Genomic DNA, 26,287 nt, shown 5'->3' on the forward strand with positions numbered 1-26,287 from the left:
GCCTGCTCAGGCAGGGTCACCTAGAGCGCATTGCTCAGGATTGTGTCCAGACAGCTCTTGAATATCTCAAGGGAAAGAGACTCTACAACCTCTCTGGGCAACCTATTCCAATTCTCAGTCACCCTCACAGTAAAGAATTTATTTCTTATGTTCAGGTAGAACTTTCTGTATTTTAGCTTATAACTGTTGCCTCTCATACTGTTGCTTGTCATCACGGAGAAAAGTCTGGCCCCAACCTCTTGACACCCTCCCTTTATACTTACATGCATTTATCAGATCCCTGTTAAGACTTCTCTAAGCTGAAGAGGTTCAGCTCCCTCAGCCTTTCCTCATATGAGAGATGCTTCAGACCCTTAATCATTCTTGTAGTCCTTTGCTGGACTTTCTCTAGGAGCTCCATGTCTCTCTGTGAGCCCAGAACTGGACACAGGCCTCACCAGGGCTAAGTAGAGAGGGAGGATTACCTCCCTCGATGTGCTGGCAATGATCTTCCTAATGCAGCTCAGAATACCATTGGCCTTCGTGTCTGCAAGGGCACATTGCTGGCTCTTAGACAACTCGTCCACCAGGACCCCCTGGTCCCTCTCTGCAGAGCTGCTTTCCAGCAGGTCAGCCCCCAGCCTGTGCTGGGGTACAGGGTTATTCCTCCCCAGATGCAGGACCCTGCACTCACCTTTGTGGAATTTCAGAAGGTTCCCCTCTGCCTATCTCTCCAGCCTGTCTAGATCGTTCTGAACGACAGCACAGCACTCTGGGGTATCCACCGCTCCTCCCAGTTTCATATCATCACAGACTTGTTGAGGAGGCGCTCTATCCCTTCATCCAAGTAACTGGTGAATAAATTAATCAATACTGGACCTAGTATTGACCCTTGGGGGACACTGCTAGTTACAGGTCTCCAACTAGACTCTGTGTCACTGACCACAACCCACTGAGACCTGCCATTCAGTCAGTTCTCAATCCACCTCACTGTCAACTCATCAAGCCTGCACTTCCAGAGCTTGCCTATGAGGATGTAATGGGAGACGGTGTTGAAAGCCTTGCTGAAGTCCAGGTACACAACATCCACTGCTGTTTTCTCATCTGTCCAGCCAGTCATCCCATCATAGAAGGCAGTCAGGTTGGTTAAGCATGATTTCCCATATCTGGTCCAGCTTTTTGCTTAAAGCAGGGACAATTTCATAATACTGCAACATATGAACGGAATGAAACCAGATCAAATCGAGTCTGGGGGACCTATGGCTTATAGGAAATGGGATTGCTATGTGCTTTTGCCTTTGGTTTCCTGAGGAAAAGATTGCCCCACTGCACTGAAACCTTGCTGAATGTGCCATCTGCTTCAAAGAAGGTTTAAAGCAGCTGTCATGGCATTGACTAGCTAACTGACCACCTTCCTTGTTGTGTCAGACTGACTGCCTTCCTTCTTGTGGTCTTAGCCTGCTCAGGCAGGCTGAGCTCTACAGGTTCAGTAGTCTTGGCGACTGGAAAAGAAACTCATCGTCTAGAGCTGTGTCAGTTATAGAGGTTACAAGAGATAAGAACAAACTATAAAGTTTGGCTAACGATAAAGAAGTTATATTAGGGCTGCACTTGACGTAGTCAGTGATAGTGGAGTAGAAATGGCACAAACCATCTTGGTGAGTCAGAATCTCTACTGGCCAGGGACTTTTTGGGGAGAAAGCCAAAATCTGCTGCTGTTGCTCCTCTTGGAGATGTAACAAGTACACCATAGAAAAGAATGTGACATTTTCCTGTATTCTGTTGAAGAGAAGAACAGAGCACTTTCTTCACCAATGTTTTACATCTTAATTAATGTGCTTACATATATAGATTTGCAAACTGTATGCAAGTAGTAAACACTGTGTACTTTATGGCCTGTGTTTTCAATAGCAGATAGTGTTGATCTGTAGACCAGATGCACATGGTATACAGCATAAAGATTTTTTTTTTTAGGAGAGTCTGAGGCTTGGAGCTATTTAAAAGTTTATTTTAAATTTTTGTGGAAAGTGGAGGGTTTTTTGGTGGTGTTTGGGTGTGGTTTTTTTTTTTTTCTTTTTTGTTTGTTTTATTTCTTTGGTAGGGACCAAGAGATTTGGGGTATTTTTAATTTTTTTTTTAAATTATTCATTTATTTATTTTTCCTTTTGGGCTAGCTGTAGTCTGATCCTATGATCCTACAAATAGTTTGCTGTAGTTGAGAGAAATATGTTATTTATAGAATGTAATAGTGAAAGAGTGAAAAAATTTACATGTAGACTTACCTATATGCAACGTGCTTTTGAGTCTTTCCACTTACACATAGAAATAGCTTAGGGAAAACCTTCTCGGTTGGGACCAGTGCTTACTCTGTGTTTGTTGCTATGAAGATAGGATCTAGTTCTTAATAGCCATCAAAAAGTTTTGTGCTCTGAGTCAGACTGATGCAAATATTTATCCTGCAGTTGCTTTACCTGATATTCTAAAAATTAAGTGGGATCCAGTGTGTAGCTACATTGAATCTTGAGAGTCCAGAACTGTTTTAGAGAGCGGTGGTGCCAGCAATCCCTCCTGTATTTCTTCTCAGCTTCAAGAAAAGCAGAGCTGGCTGTTTTCTTCTCTTTCCTTCCTGATAAAAGTTTTTGTATGCTTAAACCCTTAGCAAGCATATTTTCAGCTTTCTTTCCTTGGCTCTTATCACTTTGGATAGATAGTCTTTGGGTCACTGTATTTTTGTGTGTTTACTCCAACTGCATTTGAAAGGAAAAAAACAAAGTAGAAGGACATGTAATAACAAAGTCTAGTCCTGAAATTCCTGTGGCTTTTACTACTATTGGATGGCTACTGCTATCTTCCTGTGTAATGTCTTAATAAAGTACTATTTCATATGTGATACTGAAAAGAATAATACAGCTGACTGCCTTTATGTGAAGGTGTCTCTCACTATTGCTTAGCACCAATTAAGATGCAAACGGTTGCGTCCGAACTAGAGTTCAAATGGGGGAGATTCTCCCAGTCTCACTCACCCGTTGGTGACCTGCTGCCAGGATGCTAGTCTGTCAACAGCTCCTCATGCTGGCAGGCACACGCATCATTCAAATTCCCAAACTCCACTGGCTTTGAAAATAGTTTGCAGCCTCTCCCATTTACACATTTTTTTTCTGCATATTCATTCAAGGCACAAAACCCATAAAACCAATTAATAAAGGCATCAGTAGAACTTGTTTTAGTACAAGGTGAAACTGAAGAACAAAGAACAACCTTTTTAGGTAAAGCATCTTTTATTAGCCTGTGTGAGGCTATCCACAGGTCAGCTTTTCCATGCATTCTTTTAGAAAGTTTTGGAAAGAACATGTGGTAATATTTGTATACATTAATATTGGCAATGTATCCTCTGATTTTTATTTTGCCTCACTGATGTGTGTATACCTAGGAGAAAACTCCTTCCAGAGTTAAAAAAAATCCTATATAGGAGTATCACTTGGAAAATTGGTTTTGTATGGTTATGTAAATCTTTCTGATGGCTAGACACAAATCCTTGACAAAATTAAGAAGGTTTGTTTGTAGAATATAGAGCAGATCTGGATAGGGGCTTTGAGGTCGATTTCAAACCCGAGGCAGAACACAAATCGTGTACTTCAGCATTTCTAATGTGTCACAGCCTGAAAGGGTTCCAGAAAGTTTTCTTATTGTAAGATTAGTTATGTTTTCTCTTGTGAGAAAGTTGATGAAGTGCATGCAAGAATCACCTCATCCAAGGAGCTGGAACACTTCAGGTTTTGTAAATATGTTCTACTCGGAAAGTGTTCTGACTGATGATCCATTTCCCCTTCCCTGCTTCAGAATGATCTGTGTGACCTTGGTATCTGCTCTCCCTCAGCAAGGGAAATAACAACGCTTTTAATTTCAGTTATGGTACTGCATTAATCATATTATAACCATATGTAAGCATTAACTATATATTAGTTTCCACTCCATTTGGTACAAATCTTGTTACAAATGAGTGACTAGATTGAAGCAGGTTTTGGTGTTTAGTGTGTATTTAAGGGGCTGCTTGCACACACTGTTCAGCAGAAACAGGCTACACAGACCAAAATTATTTAACCAGACATACTTTTTTCTTTTTCATGACAATGAAGTGAAGAGTTGTTCTTGAAGGCTCTCTCTCTCGGGGAGGGATGGGCAGTGATTTTGTGGAGGGGTGCCACAGAGACTGCTGATGCAGCCATGTCAGTAGAGCCCTCTCATGGAAATGGGATGCATACCCACAGGAGGAAGTTCCCTGTCACTGTAGCTTTGCTACTGTCTTCAGCAACATGGACTGATATTCCAAAAGCATTCTGGCACATACATCAGGGCTGTTGCTTACATAGTTACTTGGCTAGAATTTGCGACTTCCCTCCACATGATCCAGCCTGACACAACTGTCTCTGGCTTAATGTGGACTTCTCTGTTAGACAAAAGCAAGCACAGAGGCCCTCCACGTCTTGGTATCTGTGTAGCTCAAGCAGAAATAATGCGAGAGAGGAGGTTCTCTGTCTCTCTCCCTGTGCTGTACTACCTTCTGTAGTGTAGGTATTTTTCCTAATTTTGAATTACATTTTTGTATGCACATGAAAATGATCCCTTCTGCAATTCATCTCTTTAGTGTACCTTGGAAATATAGTAATCAGTTAACAGATACTGTAGGGGATCTTAGTGAACTGTGAAAAATCCAGCTGTTTAACATCAGAATACTTGTGAATTTGATGATCCTCTTGGTGTAATGTTGCTACAATGTCCACTGGCTTTTTTTTTTTTGTGTGTGTGTGTTTCTTTTTTAATAAGAACTGTCCAAGAGTGATAATTGACCTAAAAAATGCCTCCAGCAATGTCTGTCTTGTTAAGGTGTGACTTCAGATTTTGTTTCTAAATTTCCAAATAGTGTAAGATGAGTAAACACAGTAGAAATAAATATTTGTCTGTATCTAATTATCTGTCCTATGCTGAAACAAAACAAGTCACATTGATGCTATAAATATTTCTGTGATCTAACTTAGAAGCAATATTAACTGCGTTTAGCAAAGTGCAGAAAGAAAGAGATGACCTTCAGCCATTAGCCATTTGAGTTCAACTATGGATAACATGAGGTTGTTAATAGAGAAAATGGGTTAGAAAGTATGCTGAAATCTTTGGGATTTTGTTGGTGGACTTCTGCCAATGCTGTGTATTTTCATGCAATTCACGTTCATCTGAAACAAAGAAAGAAAGAAACAAAAATGTTTTATTTCTAAAAGACTCTGAATTTCCTGTAATGTAGAATTCTGCTTAGGAGGAGGTGGGTTTTGGTTTTGAATAGGCAGATTTCTTTAACAGTGTAACTGTAAGCAAAGAATGAAAAGTCATTCACACTTGACACAGTTGTGAATACAAGATCCACTAGGAAAGAAAATGGGAAGGAGGACAGAGCTATGTGAGGCCAGCCAAGTAACAGACCTTAAACTTGGCTGTCACTGACACTTGAGAAACGATAGACATTAGATACCATAGCATCATAGGTAGCAACCTAAACAAAAACTTTAGGACTTAATTACTTTTACTTCAAAATTGTGTTTTCCTTTTGTTGTTTGTACTAAAAGATGTTTCTTCTTTGGCAAATTTTGTAGTCTATGGAGAAAGTTATCTACTTGGTCAAGAATATGTCTATGTGTAACAGAATAAATGTCACAGATACTGTACACACAAATCCAGATTTTTTTAATTATCTATGTTTGTATTTGAGTTGCACATGTACCTTTCACAACTTGTGTCCCTAATTTAGGGTATTAAAGGATAGAAATCTCTAAATGCTGCTCAGCTCATTCTCCCACATGTGGAAGAAATTAGAATATCTAGTAGGGTTTTTTTTATTGTTTTCTGTAGGACTAATAATAGACTTGTTTAAGCCCTTAAACAAAAGCATCCATTTTGCAAAGAACTAGTAAATAGTTCTGGTTCAACACAGTAATTTAAATATTCCAGCTTTAAAAACTTGCCAAGCTGGGAGATGCTTTCCTAGTAGATGATGTGTTTTGGGGATCTGCTTGCTTTGAAGGACCTTTGTAGTCCCCTCTAAGTGTGTGATTTGTAATTTCCTCTGAAGGCCAACTGGGATTCAAGCGTCATCCTTGTGAACTTCCAGTGGAATAGTGCAACACATGAGAACTGTTTCTCTGGTGCCTTTTTGGAAAGTAGTTGCTTTTCCCATATTGATAAATCAGGGATGTTGCTCATGTGCCTGGAGTCAGTAGATGTGCTTCGTGCTGCCCAGTGGAAGGGGAGGTCTCTAAATTGTTGCTTCAGTTCCTTGTGACAGAGGGTCATCCTGGAAGGGTGCGCGTAGGTGTAAAATGAAAGTTATACATGAATACTTGTACTATCAAGGTATGTGACAGAAGTTTGGAGATGATGGTACTGGTGAACTGAGGGCTTAAACTGTGATTACTAGGTGGGAACAGGTAACTTGGCAAAGGCTGTTAATTCCAGTGCTAGTAAATGTCCATAATCACTCTAAGTGCTCATTCACCAGGTTATAGTATTTCAGTGCTGCTGGAGAGCCCTCTCTCACTCTCCAATGCAATGCACACCGCCTGTGCTGTGGAGGCTGCCCACCCTTGCCTGGGGAAGGAATCACCTTTGCAGTGTGATTTAAGCTTTCCATCCAGGCATAATTAGGAACGAACAGGAAAGTAAGGTGCTTTGTGTTTGTGTTGTGTGTGAAGCAGATTGCAGCAGCCCAAAGCTCTTCTAGCACATTACTTGCAGCACCTAATTTTTCATTTTTGTGTTCTTCTGAGCTCAGTTTCTTCAGCCTTCACATTTGCATTCATGCATGTTCCCTGATCTTAGTGTTTCCATGCACAGGTTGGACTTGCTTTATATTGTCCATGACTTCTACCTTTCAGCTCTCTTTCAGTTATCCATAGAAAATAAATCCTCTTACTGTTTCGTGTGCTTAGCTGGCTTTTCATTCCCTTTATGCTTTGGCCTTCTGCTTAACTTTTCCATTTCCATTGCTTTCAGTCACATCATTTCAGTTCTGCATTCCTTCTCTGCTTTCTGTTGTGCTCTTTCAGCAGCTCCCAGCAACTCCTTACTGTCCCTTTCCTGTTTTTACTTTTTTCTAGCTAAGTCAGCTACTTCTTTTGACCATGGTGAGGGTCAGATAGACATAACTAAATTGGGTCTGTGTCCCCAGGAAGGCTAGTTACTTTGGAATATTAAAGCTCGCTTCCTCTGGGCAGTGAGTTTTTTAGTATAAGGAACCAGTTTTTCTCATGAGTCTTGTAAACGGATCCTAAAGTTCGATCTATGCAAATCACATTTCCTACTAGAAAAATAAGCTGTTGTTGGAAAATTTTGCATATTATAGCTTAGACATATGGTCTTATTTTGAGTGCCAGTACTGGTGAAAGAAATCTGTTCCTTTCAAAGATTGCTTTGCTCTGCTGAGAGACTTAAAACTGATGCTACTGTACAACACCAGAAACTACTTTTGAGACCAACTGTTTTGGAGAAAGAGGGCCAGACTAGTCCCTCTTGAAACCAACCATGCTGGTTTGGAAGATTGCCACTCCCACCTCACATGGCAAGCAGTGGTCTGCTTGGCAAAACGGTCAGGATTAATGGTGAAATAACAAAAGTTTTTTAGATTGCTTTCAAGGTCTGGGTACCCAGTCATCAGAAGCGATTGTGAACATCTGAAGGCTCCCATACCTTCATGTGAAATGGTCTGAGTAGTGTCTGGCAGTATTACTGCAATGTAGGTAGTCAAGGTGCAGGCAACCACTGTGAATGTGGTCCACTTTTCCATTTAAAGTTTCTACCATAATCTTTCCAAAACCTCAAAAAGGTAGTTTGGGTGACAGAAGCTAAAGAGCAGGTTTTTATGCTCTTAGAAACATTTTTGATTCAATTTGTTCTGCTGTTTGAGTTGAGAAAATAATTATGTACTTTGTTGTTTAATTTTTTGAGCTTTTTTATTGTGATCCTTTTATCTTTTAGAGAAAAAACTTGACATTCAGAAAAGGAAAATTTTGCCTCAATGTCAAAATGTGTCTATTAGGTTTCTTTTTTTTATTGCTGTTGCTTTTCTTACCTCCCTATTTCTTGCCCTTCAAGACAGTGCAGATCCTTAACAGACTCACATGGGAGTTCCCATAATAATGTGCAACAAATACATTTGAAGATTATCTACTGCCAGACTGGAAATAAGATATAGTCTCAAATATGTGTAGAAATAGTAAAACTAATAAAACAAAATCCCCATTAATGGCTTCAGCTACATTGAGTGCACAAAGTGAACTACAAGTACAGTGTACTTCTGTATTATGCCTGCCTTTTCTTCATCAACTGGTCTTCTAACCGTTGGGTACCTTGTGAACATTAAACTTTCTTTGATAAGAACAGCAAAGAAGGGGCTGCACTTTTCATATCAAACAAGACAAACGCTGTCCCACGCGACATCCTTGTCTCTAAACTGGAGAGGCACGGATTTCGTGAATGCGCCCCTTGGTGGATAAGGAATTGGCTGGATGGTCACACTCAGAGAGTTGCGGTCAACAACTTGATGTCCAAGTGATGAGTGGTGTAGTTATGTAGCTAGAAAAAGCTTCTAATGGGACTGCTTAATTAGATACTAGTAAATGTGGAAAGTGGGAAGGGAGGGGCAACATTTTCTTCAGGTTGAATCAAATATGCTTGTGTTCAATGTTTAATTCCAGGTTATAGTTTTCAGTGTCAGCACAGGAAATCGTTTTCTTGACATTTTTTGTTTTGTTTTGTGTGTTGGTTTTTTTTTTCCTGTTTTGTTTTTGTTTTCATGTTGTTTTAGACTTGAGTTTCTTGCCTGTGAGTGGCGTACATGGATAAAAGGGCAAGTAATCCTATTTGCTTTGAAAACATTAGCAACTCAAAATGAATTGGGTCTACTGGGAGGGGATTCTTGGCATTTCTTCACTTTTAGGAATTTTCTTTCAGGTAGAACTCTTGTGTGCCTGATAGCAAATTCAGATGGTTTTATGTTGGCTGGTTTCCTTCAGTACCATTCAGGTTTTATTTCCAGCATTTGCTTTGATGAGTCTGGCTCTTTTGGAAAGCAGTCAAATAAAAAGAAAAGCGATATACCCCACTTTATCACATTTTTTTTCTGTGATTTATTTTAGCTTGATCTTTTCTGTGCAGATTCTAAGCAGATACAACTGATATATAGGTTGTACCCTGGCAAAAGCAGAGATGTATGAATCCATCTGGTTCAGCAGTTTTAAATGGAATTGTTCTGCCATTAGTAGAACTCCTCCTTTGATCAATTAAGTTTTTGCATACTCTGGAAGACTGTTGCATGACTTTGCTTTCTCTCTATAACTGGTTAAATGACAGTTACGGGTAACAAAAATCAGGGCCTGCACTAAGATTCTGGGCTGGCTGTATCTTATTTTCCCTGCTTATGCTTTAAGAGTTAGCCGTTTTAAGAGTTTGCCGTCTTAGTCAATCTGGTCCTTAATTTTTTTGATTACATTTTCTCTCCTCTGTCCAAGTGAGGAGGGGAGTGATAGGGTACCTTCAGTGGGCACCTGTTATCCAGCCAGGGTCAACCACACAGTAAGTTTTGGTATTGCTGACAATGAAGCATGCAAATGTGCTTATCAACTGCCAAAAGAAATATAATAGAGTTTTTTGTTATATTTATGTTGGCTGTATGTGTATAATTAGAAGAATTTCTTGCTTCAAAATAGGATTGTTTCATTATTGACTTACGCTTGGCCAGAATTCTGTGAGGCCCTTGATGATGGAGCTTTTCAGAGGTGTTAGGGATGGTTCCATTATCTGAAGAGGGGTTTTTTTCTTAATATTTGAGTTCTTGATTATAAAAGCCATGTGCTTTTATACTTACACTCTATTCCACTTTGTAAAGGAAAAAGAATAGCCCCAAAATTTCTTAATGCTCTCAAGGATTCAGTATTTGGCACAGGTTTATAGCGAAGGTTAGGGTGGTGCTTTTGGTGGCGGGGTTTTTTTGCATTAAACATGATGAAAACATTCACAATTAATACCCACATAAATTTCTTTTTTACATTCTTGAATAGCCATCTCATGTAGTCTGGAAAATAAGGGTTGAGGCCAAGGAAATGAAATGACAATATAGGTAATATAATTCTATCTAGCACAGTTTATCACGTAGTAAATTATAATGACCTAGTTGTATAATATTTCGCCATATTTTTTATTAATTCTATATTAAGCAAATTATGTTGTCTAACATTTCTACTTAAGAAAACAGTGCAATTTACAGGTTGCACTGGTTATGTGATACTACCTTTAATAAAAGAGAAATTAATGTCTGTGCAATGCTGATCCAGAAATAGCGGATTCAATTGTAAGACCAGAATTTGTTCTTGAGGTTGCAAGGCCTGGCTGGTTGATTGGACTTAGGATGTCAGGGTAATGGAAGTCAACTGTGTTAGAAGAGTGGTTCACTACTGCAACTGCATACTATATAGTTAGTTGCTTACATAGTTTCCAAGATTATTCAGTGGGTCATCATATGCTTGTCTCATTTCTGTATGTCTTAATTACAACAACTCTGGTTTCTCTCTTCACAGTTACAATACAAAGCTGTTTTCAGTTGGAGATGCCTGAGAAGGAGGGAGGAAAAAGTTACTTTTTCAGAGTGGCAGCATTGATAAATTCTGGGGACATTGAATGGGGAAGCAAAACTTTGGTGATTACTGTTTCAAGGAAAGACCTGCAACTCTGCATATGCACTTTTTGGTTGGGTTTTTTTTTTTTTTTTGGGGGGTTTTTTGGGTTTTTTTTGTTTGTTTGGTTGGTTTTTTTTGGTAGAAACTGCAGTGTTCCTGATAGCCCTGTACATTTCCCAATACTGATAAATACATACTGTCAGTAAGGGAAGTGCATCTCTGTGTGGATGGTTCATTTAGAGATTAGGATACTGTGATTACTTACGAGCTATTCCATGTTGTTTCTAGACATCAGTGACAAGGAGCATCCCTCAGGTGTCTGTACTCAGGACTAGTACTGTTTAATATCTTCATCAGCAACATGGACAGTGGGATTAAGTGCGCTGTCAACAAGTTTGCAGATGATGCCAAGCTGAGTGGTGCAGTTGAGATGCAGGAGGGACAGGATGCCATTCACAGGGACTTGGACAAGCTTGAGAAGTGGATCCATGTGAACCTCATGAGGTTCAACAAGGCTAAGTGCAAAGTTCTGCACCTGTGCGACTGCATGCTTCAGTGCCCTCTGCTCTCAAGTCAAATCTTTGTAGTTCATTAGGCTGGCTAGTCTCCCTGTCACACGTTGGTGCAATACGGAGAATCCTCCCAAGCTGATGATGCTGGTACTGTTGTAGATGTGGAAGGCACTGTTCCAATGCAGTCATCTTTCAGCTTGAGGACCATGAGGATAGGAGCAGCTGTGGGTCAAGGAAAACCACCTACCCAGGATTAAACTGGGATGGAAGGAAAACATAAATATCAGGCATATGTGTGTCAACAGCTGCAAGCCAAGAGGCACTTAGTAGCTTGTTCGTCACAGGAAAGATTCACTTCGAGTTGTCATAATTAGGAAGATGCTTAAAAATACAATTTTAAGATATGCTAATCTGTATGAAAAGCTTTTTTCTTTTTTTTTTTGATTGCCTACTAAACAAACGTGAAGTCTGCATCTTAGTTGCAGTAATTCTGCAGAAATGTGTCTTCTACCATTTATTTCTGCTCAAATCTTTTGCTTTACATTATCTTAGACCCTTTCTTTAGATTTCATTTATACCATTGTAGTACTAGAAGCTAAGACCATGATACTGAGATTGGCCTCTGCAGTCCTCTGAGCAAATCTGTATTATAGTATTTAAAGTATTTATTTGTATTAATTATTTAGCATGGTAGTAAATAGAAATTTGTTGCTTAGTCCTGTAAGAATCCCAGGATACAGAAGTTGGTAATCTGTTTACTCTCTGAAAGGCAACAATAAAATCTGTTAAGCATATCAGGTTTATCAAATCCCTGCAGGATTTCAGGGCTTACTAACGTGTATTTGGTTAAGTACTTACTTTACACAGATGGAATTTCTGGCAGTCACTGAAATTCCTTTTCTACCTACATGGAAATCATGACTGACTCTCAAATAAGATATATAAATAATGCATATTGGAGACTGCATACTGGAGATTTTACTTTATTTGTAAAATTATTACAGTTAGCTTTTATTTGGCATTTTATTTGCAGTCATTTTGGTTAGTAGTGTATTCCACATCAGCTGATACTATGGTCATCTAAATTCCCTTTGTAAACAGAGATTCCATATTAGTTATTCCACTGATAGCATCACAGGCATCCTTGATGAGAGTTATTCCAGTACTGACTCACAGCATCTACTGCACAAGTGAATTAATTTCTTAAGTAGAATTTCAGATATGGTCTAATGAAACTTAATGATGTCTTTATTTTTAAAAGAACACTATAATGCATTAAATATTTAATTCCTGTGGCTATAAATTACATATCTAAAAATACAACTGCACGTAGATAATCTGTAGAAAACAGACAATATTGTCAAAGGCAGTAATTAACAAGATTAATTTTGTTGCCATGATTCATCCAGGGGATTAGAGCTTTACAGTGGCCTACAACCAGTGTTTTTAACCTATAGTATGGGTAAGCTGTGTCGAAAATTCACATCTGTCATAAGAACACACTCAACAAGTTGGAAAGTGATGTCGTAAACTGCTGCTCTTTCCAGAATGGTTCCCATAGCCAGAGCTTTCCTAAGTAGGCTTCTTTGAGGGTCAATACATCCCAAGGGAGTTTAAACTAATAAAAATGGCTCAGAAATAGCCTGGGACAAAAAGAACCAACCCAGACCAACCAAACAAAAAACCAACAAAAACCAACCCCCCAAAACACAACAAACAAACCAACAACTGAGTATTCATTCAGTGTCTTTGGCTCTACAGTTTAAGCTGTTTCATGCTGCTGTTCAGTCTTGTCTACTAGAAGCAATGAAGAAGCTGAGACAGGTCTTTGTACACTGGTGTGGTGTCCCTACGGGATCAAGTCAGGGGAGACAGATCTCAACCAATATTTGTTAGTAAGTCTGTTATTAAGTTATCTGTTATTACTAACAGAATCAGGCTGTTACTGTTAATATCAGATAACCGTGCCCATTGAGCCACCTCCCAGTTCGTCATGCACATGTTTGTTGTAGCTCCCAGGTGGGAGCCTCCCCCTTTGCTGGAAAGCAGAGGCTTCTATTGATGCACCTTTGAGTCAGGTGTTTAGAAAGTCCCTCAGGGTCCTTTGTTTCATCAGGTATCTCTCTGCAGTCCTTGTCTGCACGAAGCAGCCACCGCCTTTCTGGAACGTGGTCTGAGTTGTGCAGCTTGAGGGGAACGTGTGCCACGCTGAGCTGGTGACTCTGGGTGTGACGAGTTTATCAGTCCTCATGGAGTCACCAACACGACAAGTGTCTGGAGCTCTGCAGGTTGTGCGACACTTCACATGCTGCTTCTGGGCAGGCACAGTGTCGCCTCCTGTGTTCTCGAAACTGCTTCTTATCCATGGACGTGGGGACCTTTGGAGGGTATTCACACCAGCTCATGCCTACTAAACTACAGAACTGTTTCTCTCACATGAAAAGTGAGAGACTGAGCATTTCCGCAGAGCTCATTCTAACACAACTGTCCCAGAGCATCTTAATCATTTCAGCCGCAGGTGCTGTAAGATGTACAGGTCTGTGAGTTTGGGAGGTGACGTGCTGGGCATTTCTGTCCCATTATGTGTTGCACTTTGTAAATGATTTTATGGCTTTAAAATCACATGAAATCTGCTTTTAAGACAACCAGCTCTGATTGAAAGCATACAAATGCAGATCTAGCAATTTTTTTGTTGCTTTCAGATTAAAAATTCCTGGAAGAATATGAAAGATTCAAGGGAAGATGATTTTTAATGGGACATGTGGATTGAAGAGTCACAAGGACGATCAGGGCTTGCTGTAGCAGGCTGCATATAGGCAACTGGTGCCCCTTGAGGTACAGAGGATACAAAGGAGTATTGTACCTGGCTTTCATCTGTTGCAGTGCAAGTCTCTCCTATGTAGTTGATTTATAGTGGATGTCATTGCCATAATGACCTATGCTATGTTGATTTCTTCAGTACTTTCAGGCTTCCCAGTTGGTGGTAGGTGCTTATGCATGCAAATCTGACTTTGGTTTAAAGTTAATATAGTCACTGGAGCAATTTGGATTACTGACTGCAAGGTGTCTCTTCTAGGGTGAGCTGTATTTATCTTTAGGATTTTTATTTTAATCAATACTATATATACTATAATTATCATGGGAGGACAGGTGCCTAGGTTGCATATGAATCCCTAAATTTGGTGTTTAACTAGACTCAGTCCCATCCTATATTATAACACAGCATGCAATATGTTTTTTATATATGATTATCTTGCTGACTTGTTTTACTGTTCAGCTTATTATTGTCTGCTGTTTTTGTAATAGAGCCTTCACAAACTTAAGGTGGAGACAGATTATGCAATGCAAAAAAAAAAATTATTCTGTATATGTATAATATGCAAAAAGTTTCTTAAAATAGGTTTTCTTGCTTACTTTCATATAATAGTTTACAGTAGGTTAAAGGAAGAGTGCTAAAAAAAGAATGCTGTGATGTGTCATTTCTAATGTGCTAATCTGAATCACGCTTGTATTCAAGCACTGTAATCAGCTCACTGCAAGCTGCCCACATGTTCCCATGATGAATTTGCCAAGAGAAGTCTGAACTCCTTCTGGCCATCTGCATTTGTTTTGAGTCATAAGTCCCTGGGTGTGTTTATTAGCTACTGTCTTTATTTGTGCTTTATTTTTTGGAAGCTGATTCTGACTTTTGCTTCAGTTTCCCCATTGAATTGACCTTTTAAGTTTGCTTTTGAAACTCCTATGGACTTACAGTTGGAGTGTGAATATACTTTGGGTCTCTTGACTTTCCTGAAAACTATAAAAAAAATTGTGCGTTCATCACACTGCAGCAGATCTATCACGACTCCAAAAAATCAGCTTTGAAATTGTAACTGCCAAATGTCAGGATATAGTTCTTCAACTTAAATACTTGATAAAAAGCTGTGTTTAAAAAATGTGTGTAAACCACAACCTGTGCCTTTTGGCATTTTATAACTGAAACTGGGACAGTTCCTTCTTTTCTTGTATGGTCAGTGCTCTGCCCATCAAATACAGTATACATTTTTTCATTTCCCTTTAGCTTGCCTTGCAGTCTTACAAGTCCCGATGAGTGCCTGTGCACAAGGTCTTATCGAAAGGAGCACAAGCGCTTTATCTGAACTGAGTTTTGCTGTTTACACTTTACCAACCCTCCTTTTCTGGTTTTCTCCTTCCTCCTCCCAGCCAGGGTAGTTACCTGTATGTGGTTGGCTTTTCAAACTCCATTGCAGGTACTTAGTAGCATGATTCTCCGCTATTTTGGGGATCTCGGCTGAAAGCCAAGGTACCTGTGTGCTAGGTACTGTATAAAGACAACAAAACGACAGTTGTTCTGCCAAAGAAGCTAATGGATTGCTAATCACCAGTTTGTATACTGATTTTTAAGCCTTAAGCCAAAATGCATAATCCAGAGCTAACCAGTGTGCCTCACTAAATGCCCTAATGGAGATCTAAGCATAGTTTTGGGGGAAAATAACTATTTTTGGAAAGATAGAAGTTCTGTCTCACCACTGAGTTTTCTACTTGCAGCCTAATGATGCCGTAGGTAATGTTTGCATTACAGATGGTTACTGATCTTCTTTGCTTCTGAAAATTTGTTGAGCTTTTTTCTGTGTGGGTTGCCAGAAGGTTGCAACAGAAAGTTTGTGTTTCCATGTTCAGTTTTCATTTCTTAAATCACTGCTGCCCATCTTCAAACTGTGGCCATCATATCCTTTCCTCTTATCAACTTGTAATGGTATATGTCATCTTTCTCCTTTTGTCTTCATGAGTGCCATTAAAAGGATTATTTTGGTTCTCTAAAATTTTAATAATCCTGATTTTTTTTTCTCTTCTTAATCAAAATTGGATTCTGCTATTCAAGCCCTTCTTTTGCAGATTGTTTTTACCACAAATCATTTCTAAGAAGAAATATGAAGGTCTAATTTAATGTAAATTGACAAGTTGCAGGGCTACTTTTTATCTCAGGTCCTAAAGAAGATCCCTGAAGACATAAACAGTCTGGCCTAAAGGGCAGGTTGCAGGAGAGATGTTCATCCAGATAGCTGCGTTAGTTGCCTCTGCTTGTCATATTTTTGGTAGTCATGACAAGAATGGGTAGAGAAACTAGCACTAACGTCTTTAGCCATATGTACTGCTCCAAGCCCAGTGCTTTGCCATGAACCACATTTGGTTTTAGCAGTATTAGTTTATTACGCAGCGTGTGCTCAGATTAGTTATTCTAACTATTTCCTGGTGTATTGTGCCTTGAAATGAATGTTGGACATGGAGTGTTTGGAGGATTTATCTGGTTTCTCTGAAGTCATGTTCAGATAATAAAAGCGCAAAATGGAGGGGAAATGCTTGTAGAACTTTGGTTTTGCCCGTTCGTAAGGCAATTTTTTAAAAATACAAATTATAGAAAATATCTTAGTGATATGCAGATCATGAAACTCTTAAATGTAGCTTAAAACACTTGAAAATTCATGTGTGCCATATTTTTATAGAGATTTTATAAAAATTTCTTTGAACGTGTAAAATTTTGCAGGGTTGTGGGGTTTTTTCTTTTTTTTTTTTTTTTTTTTTTTTTTATGTGTGTGTTGGGGGTGTGTTTTTTTTTTTTTTTTGATATTCTGATCTTAAAGAGGCTAATGATATTTTGGATACCTGAAACTGGTTTTATGTAGCTCATAGCTAGCAGGTCTATACATAAGTTGTTTTGTTTCCTTAGCCTAAGAAGTTTTCTGTAAAATAAAGCAAAATAAAATTGTTCTATTAATTTTGACTTGGATTCCTCCTTAACAGTATTAGAGTAGTATGAGAAGCCAGAATTACTGAAGCAAAAGCTAGACCAGCAAATGAATTGCTTGCAAGCAGTTATGCATACCAAAGATCATGTTTTCCTAAGGACTGTGTCTAGTTCTGCTGTTGAATTTCTCCTGGAGACAACCTTGTGCATAAAGTGGTGTGAGCAGTATGGGATGATGTGTGACTGGCAACTGGTAGTGATGCCACTGATTTTTCATTTGGGACATCTTGAGGAAAATACCCTTGTCCAGTAACTGGAGAATGTTTTCAGTCTGTCAGCCAAAAGGATTAGTTTGCATTTCCTTTTTTTTTTTTTTTTTTTTTTTTTAATTTTTTTTTAATTTATTTTTTTAGGAATATGGCATTGCAGGGTTCTGTAAGTCTGTTTGTTCAAAGAATTGATTCAGATCTTGAACAGACTTGTATTTCAGGCAGCTGTGGGATTTTCTCTGAGCTTTGTCTGGCAGAGCGCTCCCTGGCCTCTTTTGCTCTGCTCTGGGTTACCAGCTGCTGCGGTGGGAGGCTGCAAGAGGTGGCGTAGAGCCAACAATCCCCTTTCCAGCCATGGCAGCAGATGTTGTGCATTTCTGAGTCCCTCAGATTGGGTGGTTCTTTCACAGCGTTGCTGAAATTGGTTCACTGCACTTTTATGATTTAGATGTACAGAATGAGTTAAGAGAGTTTTGGTTTCGTTTTCTTTTTTCTTACTATTTGAATGGCCTCTGAGACAATGAGAAACCTACTTGTCTGTTGTCCCCAGAATACTTTAGGTACTGGAATTTTTCTGTGATAGTATCTTAGATAAGCAGAGATTTCTTTCTTGTAGAGTATACAGTACTTCTAGATATACTTCTTTGCTACACCTTTTTAACTTCCTCTTCACTTCTTCCTTCCTCTCTCCATAGATCCAGTCAGCTCAAATGTATATGTGGGTACTTGAATTTGGGTGTTGGTGTTGATGGTTGCCTCCTGAGTCCCAGGGATGACCTGAAGTCTTAAAGGCCTTGATTTTCTCCAACCAGAAGGTGGGGGAAGAGTCACTCAGAGAACCTTGGATGAGGACATGGTTTCATCTTCTATGCCAGCCTCCTTCTGCATGCTGCCAAGCTAATAGCTTTGTGCCATACCTACAGTGAGGTGGACAGAAGGAAAGAAGCTTTTTTTCCTAAACGAATAGGAGCTTCTAAAAATGGAAATTTTGGCCTAGAGGGCTAGGTCTTGAAAGAAATTGAAGGAAGATCCCTGCAATGAATACTGTTTGGAGATGGTTCTGTCTACTGTTTGGTGAAGCTGAATTTCAGTAGCGCGTGGACAGGATGCATGCATTACTTCAGTGCACTCTCTTTTTCTTGAGAAGTTTACATAAACTTAGCAATTACATGAGCTTCAGATATGCTATCTGAACAAGATCTATGTCAATGCAATCTAATTTGTATTGAGAGATAAGACTTGTCTCTGCTGGCTGTGAACAGTGGCTGAGACAGCTCCTGAAATATTTTAAATGTGCTCTCTGTCTTCTCAAGCACTGCTTGAGAATTCAGTTGAAAGCCAGTGCATAAAGCTATCTGATAGAAGATGATGTTGTGCTGTTTATTCTGTATTAGGGCTTTTCAGTACTGCAACTGAAAAGAGAATTGATGTATATTGAACTACACTGAAACAAACTTGTGGTTGAGGGCTTTTAGGAGAAAAGAGAGAGGCTGGGCAGAGGACATACAGTTAAGAACTGAATTGATAAACCGATAGTGGTTAAATAGCAACAGAATACTGAGCAATGTGCAGTAATAGAAATCACTGCTACAATTACAAAACTCCACAATATTACAAATGAAGAGATGGATTCTAAATTAAATATATTTGCAATGAGTTGAACTTCTTGAAATGAAATAAAAAAAACCTCAGAGAGCTTTCTGTACAATTGAGAATACGAGAGGGCTTTTGTATCTAAGGAGCAATAAAAAACTCAACCCAACATTTCAAACAAAAGGTTTGTGAGAAAGGAAGATCATGAAGTGGCTGAAGAACAATCAGTTTTACCAAAACCAGAGCAATAAAGAAGCATATGAAACACAGCCCTTAAAGAACTGCAAACTCTTACCTGTGAGGCTTAATAGTAACTCTGATTTTCATCTCTATGATATATGTTATCTTTTAATAACATAAAGCAGTGAATAAATCAAAACAAATTAGGCTTTTGCTTTTAGATTTTTATGGTGTTGTTCTTGGACATTTTATTTGTAATACAGAGTGCAAAATAAAAATGTCCACATCTTTTATTACAGTTTGGGTGCACTTTAGGTGATTGAAGTCTGTCCCATCCAGGTGTGCACAAAATCCGGATCTTGAAGAGAGAAAGGAGTGAGTAAAGCAAGCTGGACCTAGAGCCCTCTCTGCTGGATGGCTGGGAAACAACACTTCAAACAGGAAAAAATAAGAATTCTGATGTAGAAAAGAAAATCTGAGAGGCTAGTGCAAGAAATCTAGACATAAACCACAACAATTATGTAGTTGAGCTCTTCCTATTATACTCAGATGAAATAACATACATTTATTTCATAAAATTGCCTTCTTTTATTAAATCATCAGCAGATATATTTTAATGGTAATTCTTTTCTTTTGGGCACATATGGTATCTAAGGGGTAAAAAGGAACTAATATTCCATCTTAGAAATTTGAAAAATTCATAATATCTGTGCCAAAGAAGAGTATGCAAGTAAAGAATTTTAAAACCATGTATAGCATATGAGGTGCAGATGGGTGTGGTATTTTTGTAGTAATGCCCAAAAGAAATTAACACGGTAGGAGCTGTAGCAATATGTGGAAAATATGCTATCCCAAGACAAAGTACCTTTTTGAAAGGGCACTTGGCAGGATTTGTAACCTTTTCATGTGTCTGTTTTAAAATGAAATATATTTTCCAGTAAGAGAGGAAACCCTATCATAGTAATTGAAGTCTATATCTTATTCCTAAAGTGAAAGCAAACACAGGCTTTTGAATATTTTTCTGTCAGAAAATTTGACTGAGACAGGGGAAAGGAGAGATGCAGATAAGTGAATTGCCTCTTTATTTTCAGCACTGAGAAATCCACTAAAGCTATGCAGCTCCCTAAAGTCCAGCCATTTGGAACCGATGCTGAAGTGTGTGTGCGTGTGAACACACACGCACAGCTTTTCCTTGGGTTTTTTTTAAGCCAAAAAAGGTCTAGAGGAGATAAGAGGGATCAACTCTGAATATACTTGTGGGACATTGTTGATTCTCTCTTCTTCCATGGTCTTTCCAAATGTGATAGCAACTGAAGACACTCATGACATATCTGGACACAGAAAATTCATGTAGAGACAAGAGAAAACAGGGTTTGTGTATGCTTCTTGGAAACCATTGAAATCTTGTGTGCATGGAAAACAGCTATTGAGCTTTATTAAACTTGGTTTTCCATCATTTTTATGAGTGGGAGAAGCATGTTCTGGTAATGTTTGATGTTTGGTAAAGTGTTCATAATGAAATTTTCCTTTTCCTGTTTTTTTGGGTCATCATTTTACTTAATGGTAGCATCTTGATTAATAACATTTTAGTGCAGATAGGGTAGCCTTAGGGATTTTCTTTTCTTTTTCTACTTTTTTTCAAGCAACAATGACATAAGCATTTGAAAATTGTTTAGATTAAAAATAGCTTAAGAAGTGTAGTGTAGTAAGAGACAGGAAGATTTTTATAGTGTATTTTTGTTACATAAAAGTAATACCTGTGAGGTGAGTGTTCTTTGGGGAAAGGGAGGTGGAAGCGGGGAGAACCTGTACAGTTAATCAGGCTAACTGGTATGAATTTACCATGTATCACCCAATAGCTGTTGTGCAAAAGGCAGTAATGGCATTGGGTAAAGGACTGCGAATTTGTTCTCTTGAAAAGGCAAGAGTAGTGCAAATGAAGGGTGATCTGCCAGTACTGATTCTGGTATGGAAGCAGTGCAGGTGTGATGCCAAAGGAGGGCTGAACATGTCTGTGGAGTCACCAACCAGTGGCTATAATGTGAAACAAATACATGGATTTCATAGGTCATTTATGGAAGAAACTCCTCTGACATTCTTTTTTATCCTCTAAGGATATCAAAGGTCTGATCCTGTCCGTCAGTCTGTGGTTACCGTCGCAAAGTAAAGCTTCAGTAGTCAGAGTACTTGGTACTAGTGTGCTAAAGCCATGGTCATGTTTCTGCTGTCAAGGCATCTTCTTTCTTACAATAGCTTGCATAATTTCTGGAGATGTTTTAGACAGATAGACCTCATTAGAAAGCAGCTATTTAGCAGTCACTGCCAGTCCGCAATCTGGATGTATGTATTAAGCATTCTCTGACTGTTCATGTAACATACTAAATACTTTTAAATGTCTTTTCTGGATGCAATAAGGAAATTCAGTAATTCTGTACAGATTTTTCTTACTGTAACTGAATGTGAATTTGAAAAACAGAATAAGTTTGCATTGAACCTCACTATGGCCATGTTTCTGTTGACTGACTTGACTAGGTGCTGGACCAGGCTCTTTGACTATAAAATGATAGCGATGACTTTATTGTACCACAGAATTGTGTTAAAAATTTGCATGAACATTTGAGATATCTTGAAAAATTTCCAAATATTAAAAGCATAATGTTTACCCTGAATATGAAAATTATCCATGCTTTGTCTTTAGAAGATAGCCAGACAAATGAGTGATCGAGAATATACTGCTGCCCTCTTCTTCAGCTGAAACTTAGTTATTTTGCAGGTAACAGTTTTGCAGTGTCAGAACACCGTAACTCATTCTTTGCTGGGATGGCGTTTTGTACTGTACAGGCTTGTTCTCTTATGACTCAATAAAAGCTTTTTCCAAAATCATTACATAATTGTTAATTCTGTTTAATATTAAATATTTTTTTCTGATGCTGACTTTACCTGTGCTATATTTTGCTGCAGTATTTTATTAAAAGGGATATGTCATATATAAGTATACCTGGGTTTTATTTTTCTTTTTTTCAGGGCATGGCTTTTACCTTGGAGGAGAGGCAACAGTTGAATATTCATGGATTATTGCCACCTTGTTTTCTTGGTCAAGATGCCCAGGTTTATAGTATTCTTCAGAATTTTGAAAGGCTGACATGTGACCTAGATAGGTAAAGTATGGCTATGAAACTTTATCCTATTTATCAAACCATGAGTCCCTTATTTATTTTTTTTTAATGGTAATACAGATGAGCTTTTCTGAGCTTTTTTTTCTGAGCAATGGTGGTTGATGATTTGGAATCATTAACTATATACTTCTGCTAAAATGCTTTCTTCAAAAAATCAACTCCTACTTAAAATTGTAATATTCCAGTGCTGTTCACATGAACTTACTATTTTCAATAACCAAATGATACAAGTCATCAGAATCAAATGAACTCATGTGAAACTGAAGGTCAGTAATGTCTTTACATGCATATAGATACATACACATTAAAACAAATGTATAAAATTCATAAAATTTATAAAATATTATAAAATTATTATGTACTATGGTGTTATGGTTGGTGTTTTTTAAGAATAAAGCTGGGGAGGGCTTTAAACACTTATGACTATTCAATATTCATTATATGTTTTATAATCCCTAGAGTAAAACATTATTTTTCTCTTGTGCCCCGATTTCACTGTTGTGGGTTGTCTTGTTATCCATATGTAATACATAGCTTTTAGATACCTGTCTGCTGGTGGCAAGGCTTTTTTATAATATAAAGTTGCCACAACCTTTGTTTTTTATGGAGGTAGAATAGGGTGAGCACAGCCTTCCTCGTAAGTGAAGAGCTCATGCCTGTGGTATCTTTTGTAGGTTAGCTATCCTCCAGTGCTCGTATGGATGACGTTATCAGTTTTCACAGAGTAGTAGCTTTCCAGGCTAGAATATTTGTTAGTCTGAGTCCCTGGGTGTAGCTAAGCATAAAATTTCATGGAGACCCCTGCTTCAAGCACTGACTTTCGCTGCCCTTCTTTTCTCATCTCCTCTCTAAGTCTGCCTTCAAATAGTTCCTTCATGATACAGTTCCTTGTTTTGTATGTTTCAGGACATTTAATACTGTAAGGCTATTCCTGTTTGTTTCTGTTTGAATTGGTGGAATTTCTATTCATCTGTAACTGAAAAGCAGGGAGGGAAAAAAAAGCCTTTTACCTCATTGTTGTGTGTGTTGCTTAACTAGTAAAGAAGTTTTTAGAAATTAAAGAAATTTAAAGAAAGCTCCTAGTTCAGATCAGAGGAGAAGAGCGCTTCTGTTTCTCAAAACATCACAGATAGATTGAAAGTTACAGGTTTAGCTGTGTGAAATTCAAGAGGAGACTAGCAGTATTTCCAAATCTTAATTCCTATTTTTTTTTTTTTTTTTGCAAAAAGTTGTGAATATTCAAATGGCTTTTCACCAAAATGAAAAATTTCTGCAGGAAAGATGGAGTATTGAAATTTTGAAAGCTGTGTTATTTGAGCTACAATAAAACATACTGAAGTTCTGATTGCAGTGAGAACTATCAAATAAAAATAACTGGGTATTGTGGGAATACTTTGCAGAAAACTTGCTTTATTGTGTTAAAAGAAAGAAAAGAAAAATCTTTCTTGAGAGGGAGGGAAGGAACATTTTCTTTTTTTTTTTTTTAAAGTGCACTTAATCCACATACAATAGACACAAATAATACGCAAGTATAAATAAATATGTTTACAAACAAATGTAAATAAAATGAATTTTTTTTTTTCCAAATCTGTCCCTGTTAGTCTTAGTGTCTGTATATGATTAATTAAAACCTCAATGTCATTATTTTCCACCTATGAGTTTTCTATTGCATTTTCTCTTTTCCAAATAAATAGTTGGGTGAGGAAAATGTTTTTTCCTGCTCCTGTGACCAGACATTCCTAAAATAGAAGTGCAAACATTATGGTGTTGCATTCATGTGTCTTAAGCATTAGACTGTAGCTCACCATTTTATACCATAAAGCCAGTTTGTCATGTAATGCTTTCTTTTAGTATAAAAGTTATATTGTACTGTGCAGCTTTGCAGTACAAATTTGTTGTTGTTAATTGGGTTTTAGTGATGTACTTCAGGTGAGAAAACTAGTAAGCCTTTGGTTCATAGAAATAACTTTTTTTTCTCACTAATATGATCACTAGTCAAAATGTTTCAATTAAGAATTCAGTAATTAACATCATAAAATACCTAAAAGCTGTGTTTATTTCCCAGTCTTATTCTGTGGCAGGCAGCAGTGGTATTTTCTCAACCGTAATTTTTGGTCCAGGTATTTGTATCTTGTCCTTCTCGTTATAGTCTGAATAAGCAGTATGGCTCCATTTATAATGCTGGATAAACTGGCCTGGAGTCTCCATCCTTGGAGATATTAAAAACCTGGTTGAACATGGTCCTGGACAACCTGCTTTAGTTGGCTCTGCTTTGAGCAAGGGATTGGATGAGGCAATCTCCAGAGGTCCCTTCCAACATCAGCTAGGCTATAATTTCGTAACACAGGTCCATAGCAATTAAGAAATAAGTGTTCAGGGGTAATCTTGGAACAATGCAGATTTGTGTAAATTATATCAGGTTGGCCCATAAGCGCTTAAAATTATATAAATCTACATATCCTCTCCCTCCAAATAAAATTGTTTCTATAAGAAGTCGTGTATTTTGTGTGAATGCTCAGCAGGCCTAAATCGAGTATTCACATCATGCTATGCCTTGGTAAAGATATATTTTCCTCTTATATTAGTAGGGCATTATATTGCTGTGTTGTTTTCTCCAGTTTTCGGCAAAATAAAATAATTTTTGAGTTACATGTCTAGGTTTACATTTAAGACCACTGATGGAAGTACTTGGTAACATTTGCATGCACAAGATGCTTCCTTTGAAGACCATCAACAATAATAGCTTGGGCTCCTTTGCAGAGATAAAAAACAATTGTGTGATGAGTGTGCCAAAACTTGCACATGCAAAATGTGATTTTGCAGCTGTGTTTGAAATTGTCAGACACTTGACTTACATTGGAGTACGTCAGTAGAAACCCTGCTCTGAGAACACGTGCATTGCATGTGTGGGAGCTCAGTCCTTCAAGGCAGTAAGCAAACTCTGGTCTCCTGTACTTATACTCGTAACATAACATTTTAAAGGGAAGAGTGACTGTGATCCTGCTGCAGTTACTCCTTGAATACCTTCACTGATGGAGAATGCCAGAAAACATAGACTGTTTGAAATGGAACTTGAAAGAAGTGCTCCCTTTATGGGCAGGTGCTCAAGGACAACCTTGCATAAGAGCTTGCAGCTGTTGCTTTCTACTGAATGTAAATCTACTAATTCTAGAAAAAAACCCCACATTTCTTCCAGTATGCATCTGGCATAGTCTTTGCTTCCATAGGAGCAGTGATTGAAAAGAGATAAAGAGAAGCTGTTTTGTCCTAGAGCTTGGATTTGATAATAGGTATATAGCTGTGTGGTTTATATCCAAATACAAAAGATGAAGTACAAACATTTGAGTACTGCAGAGGTGGAAGCTGTTAAGTACCTTAGAAAGGTGTTGTCTGATGAAATATTAGTGCTGTATACGGCAGCATCTGACACTGGAAGGATAGTAGCTTGCCCTGATTTTGATTGGCAAGAGGGTGTGTGTAAATTCATGAAGCTAAGCTGATAGTACTATGGCATGACATGTGTTGGCACAGCTGAAAGTCCTTTGCTGACTTACAGCATGGAATTGCTGTACTCTGAAATACCAAGAGTTCATACACAAAATGAATGTGAAACAGCAGCAAATACATTACTTGGTATGCTTGGCAAAAAGGAAGCCAATAACAGGAAATAATTCTGTCCCTCTAACTTAATTTGGAAAAGCTGCGATGGATTCTGCAAGTAATTGAATTTTTCTTTTTTCACCCTCCCTTGTATGTTCTGAATTGTCTGTCTTCTTTCTTCGTATTGATACTGAAATTGTTGCCCCTGACACAGCCACGTCTTCTGCCTAGGCTTTTCTTTCTTCAAAGAGTCACACTGGTAAAATGTTATTCTGGATGTGTGAACATTAGGAGAGGTGCCATCAAATCAATTTTCCTGAGAATGCTGTGTTATTCTGTGTGGGTGTTGGTTTTTTTTTTGGTGGTTTTTTTTTTTTTAAGTGCTCTGTCTTTAATAGCATTTCTGTATAGATAGTGATGATGCAAAGTAATGGAGCTTTAAAGTATCTTAAACAGGTTAAAAATAATAGCATTTCCTCCCACTTTATTTGCTCTCATGTTTTGCAAGATAGGAGCA

General features: G+C 38.2%; 1 protein-coding gene across 2 annotated transcripts in view; it reads left to right on the forward strand.

Moving 5' to 3' along the window:
• The window catches only part of ME1 (malic enzyme 1), a 170,290-nt gene that overhangs the window by 18,472 nt on the left and 125,531 nt on the right, over positions 1-26,287 (forward strand). Inside the window, exons 1-2 of one of the 2 annotated variants that reach the window (XM_030490126.1) lie at positions 7,842-7,846; positions 22,019-22,152. In XM_030490126.1, the coding sequence (XP_030345986.1) occupies positions 22,022-22,152 (131 nt within the window). In that variant the 5' untranslated portion in view covers positions 7,842-7,846; positions 22,019-22,021. Of the gene's footprint in view, positions 1-7,841; positions 7,847-22,018; positions 22,153-26,287 lie in introns of those variants that run through there. The other variant, XM_030490125.1, reaches the window with a different exon arrangement.

The sequence above is a fragment of the Strigops habroptila genome, chromosome 6, assembly GCF_004027225.2.
Source record: "Strigops habroptila isolate Jane chromosome 6, bStrHab1.2.pri, whole genome shotgun sequence".
NCBI classification, from domain to species: Eukaryota; Metazoa; Chordata; class Aves; order Psittaciformes; family Psittacidae; genus Strigops; species Strigops habroptila.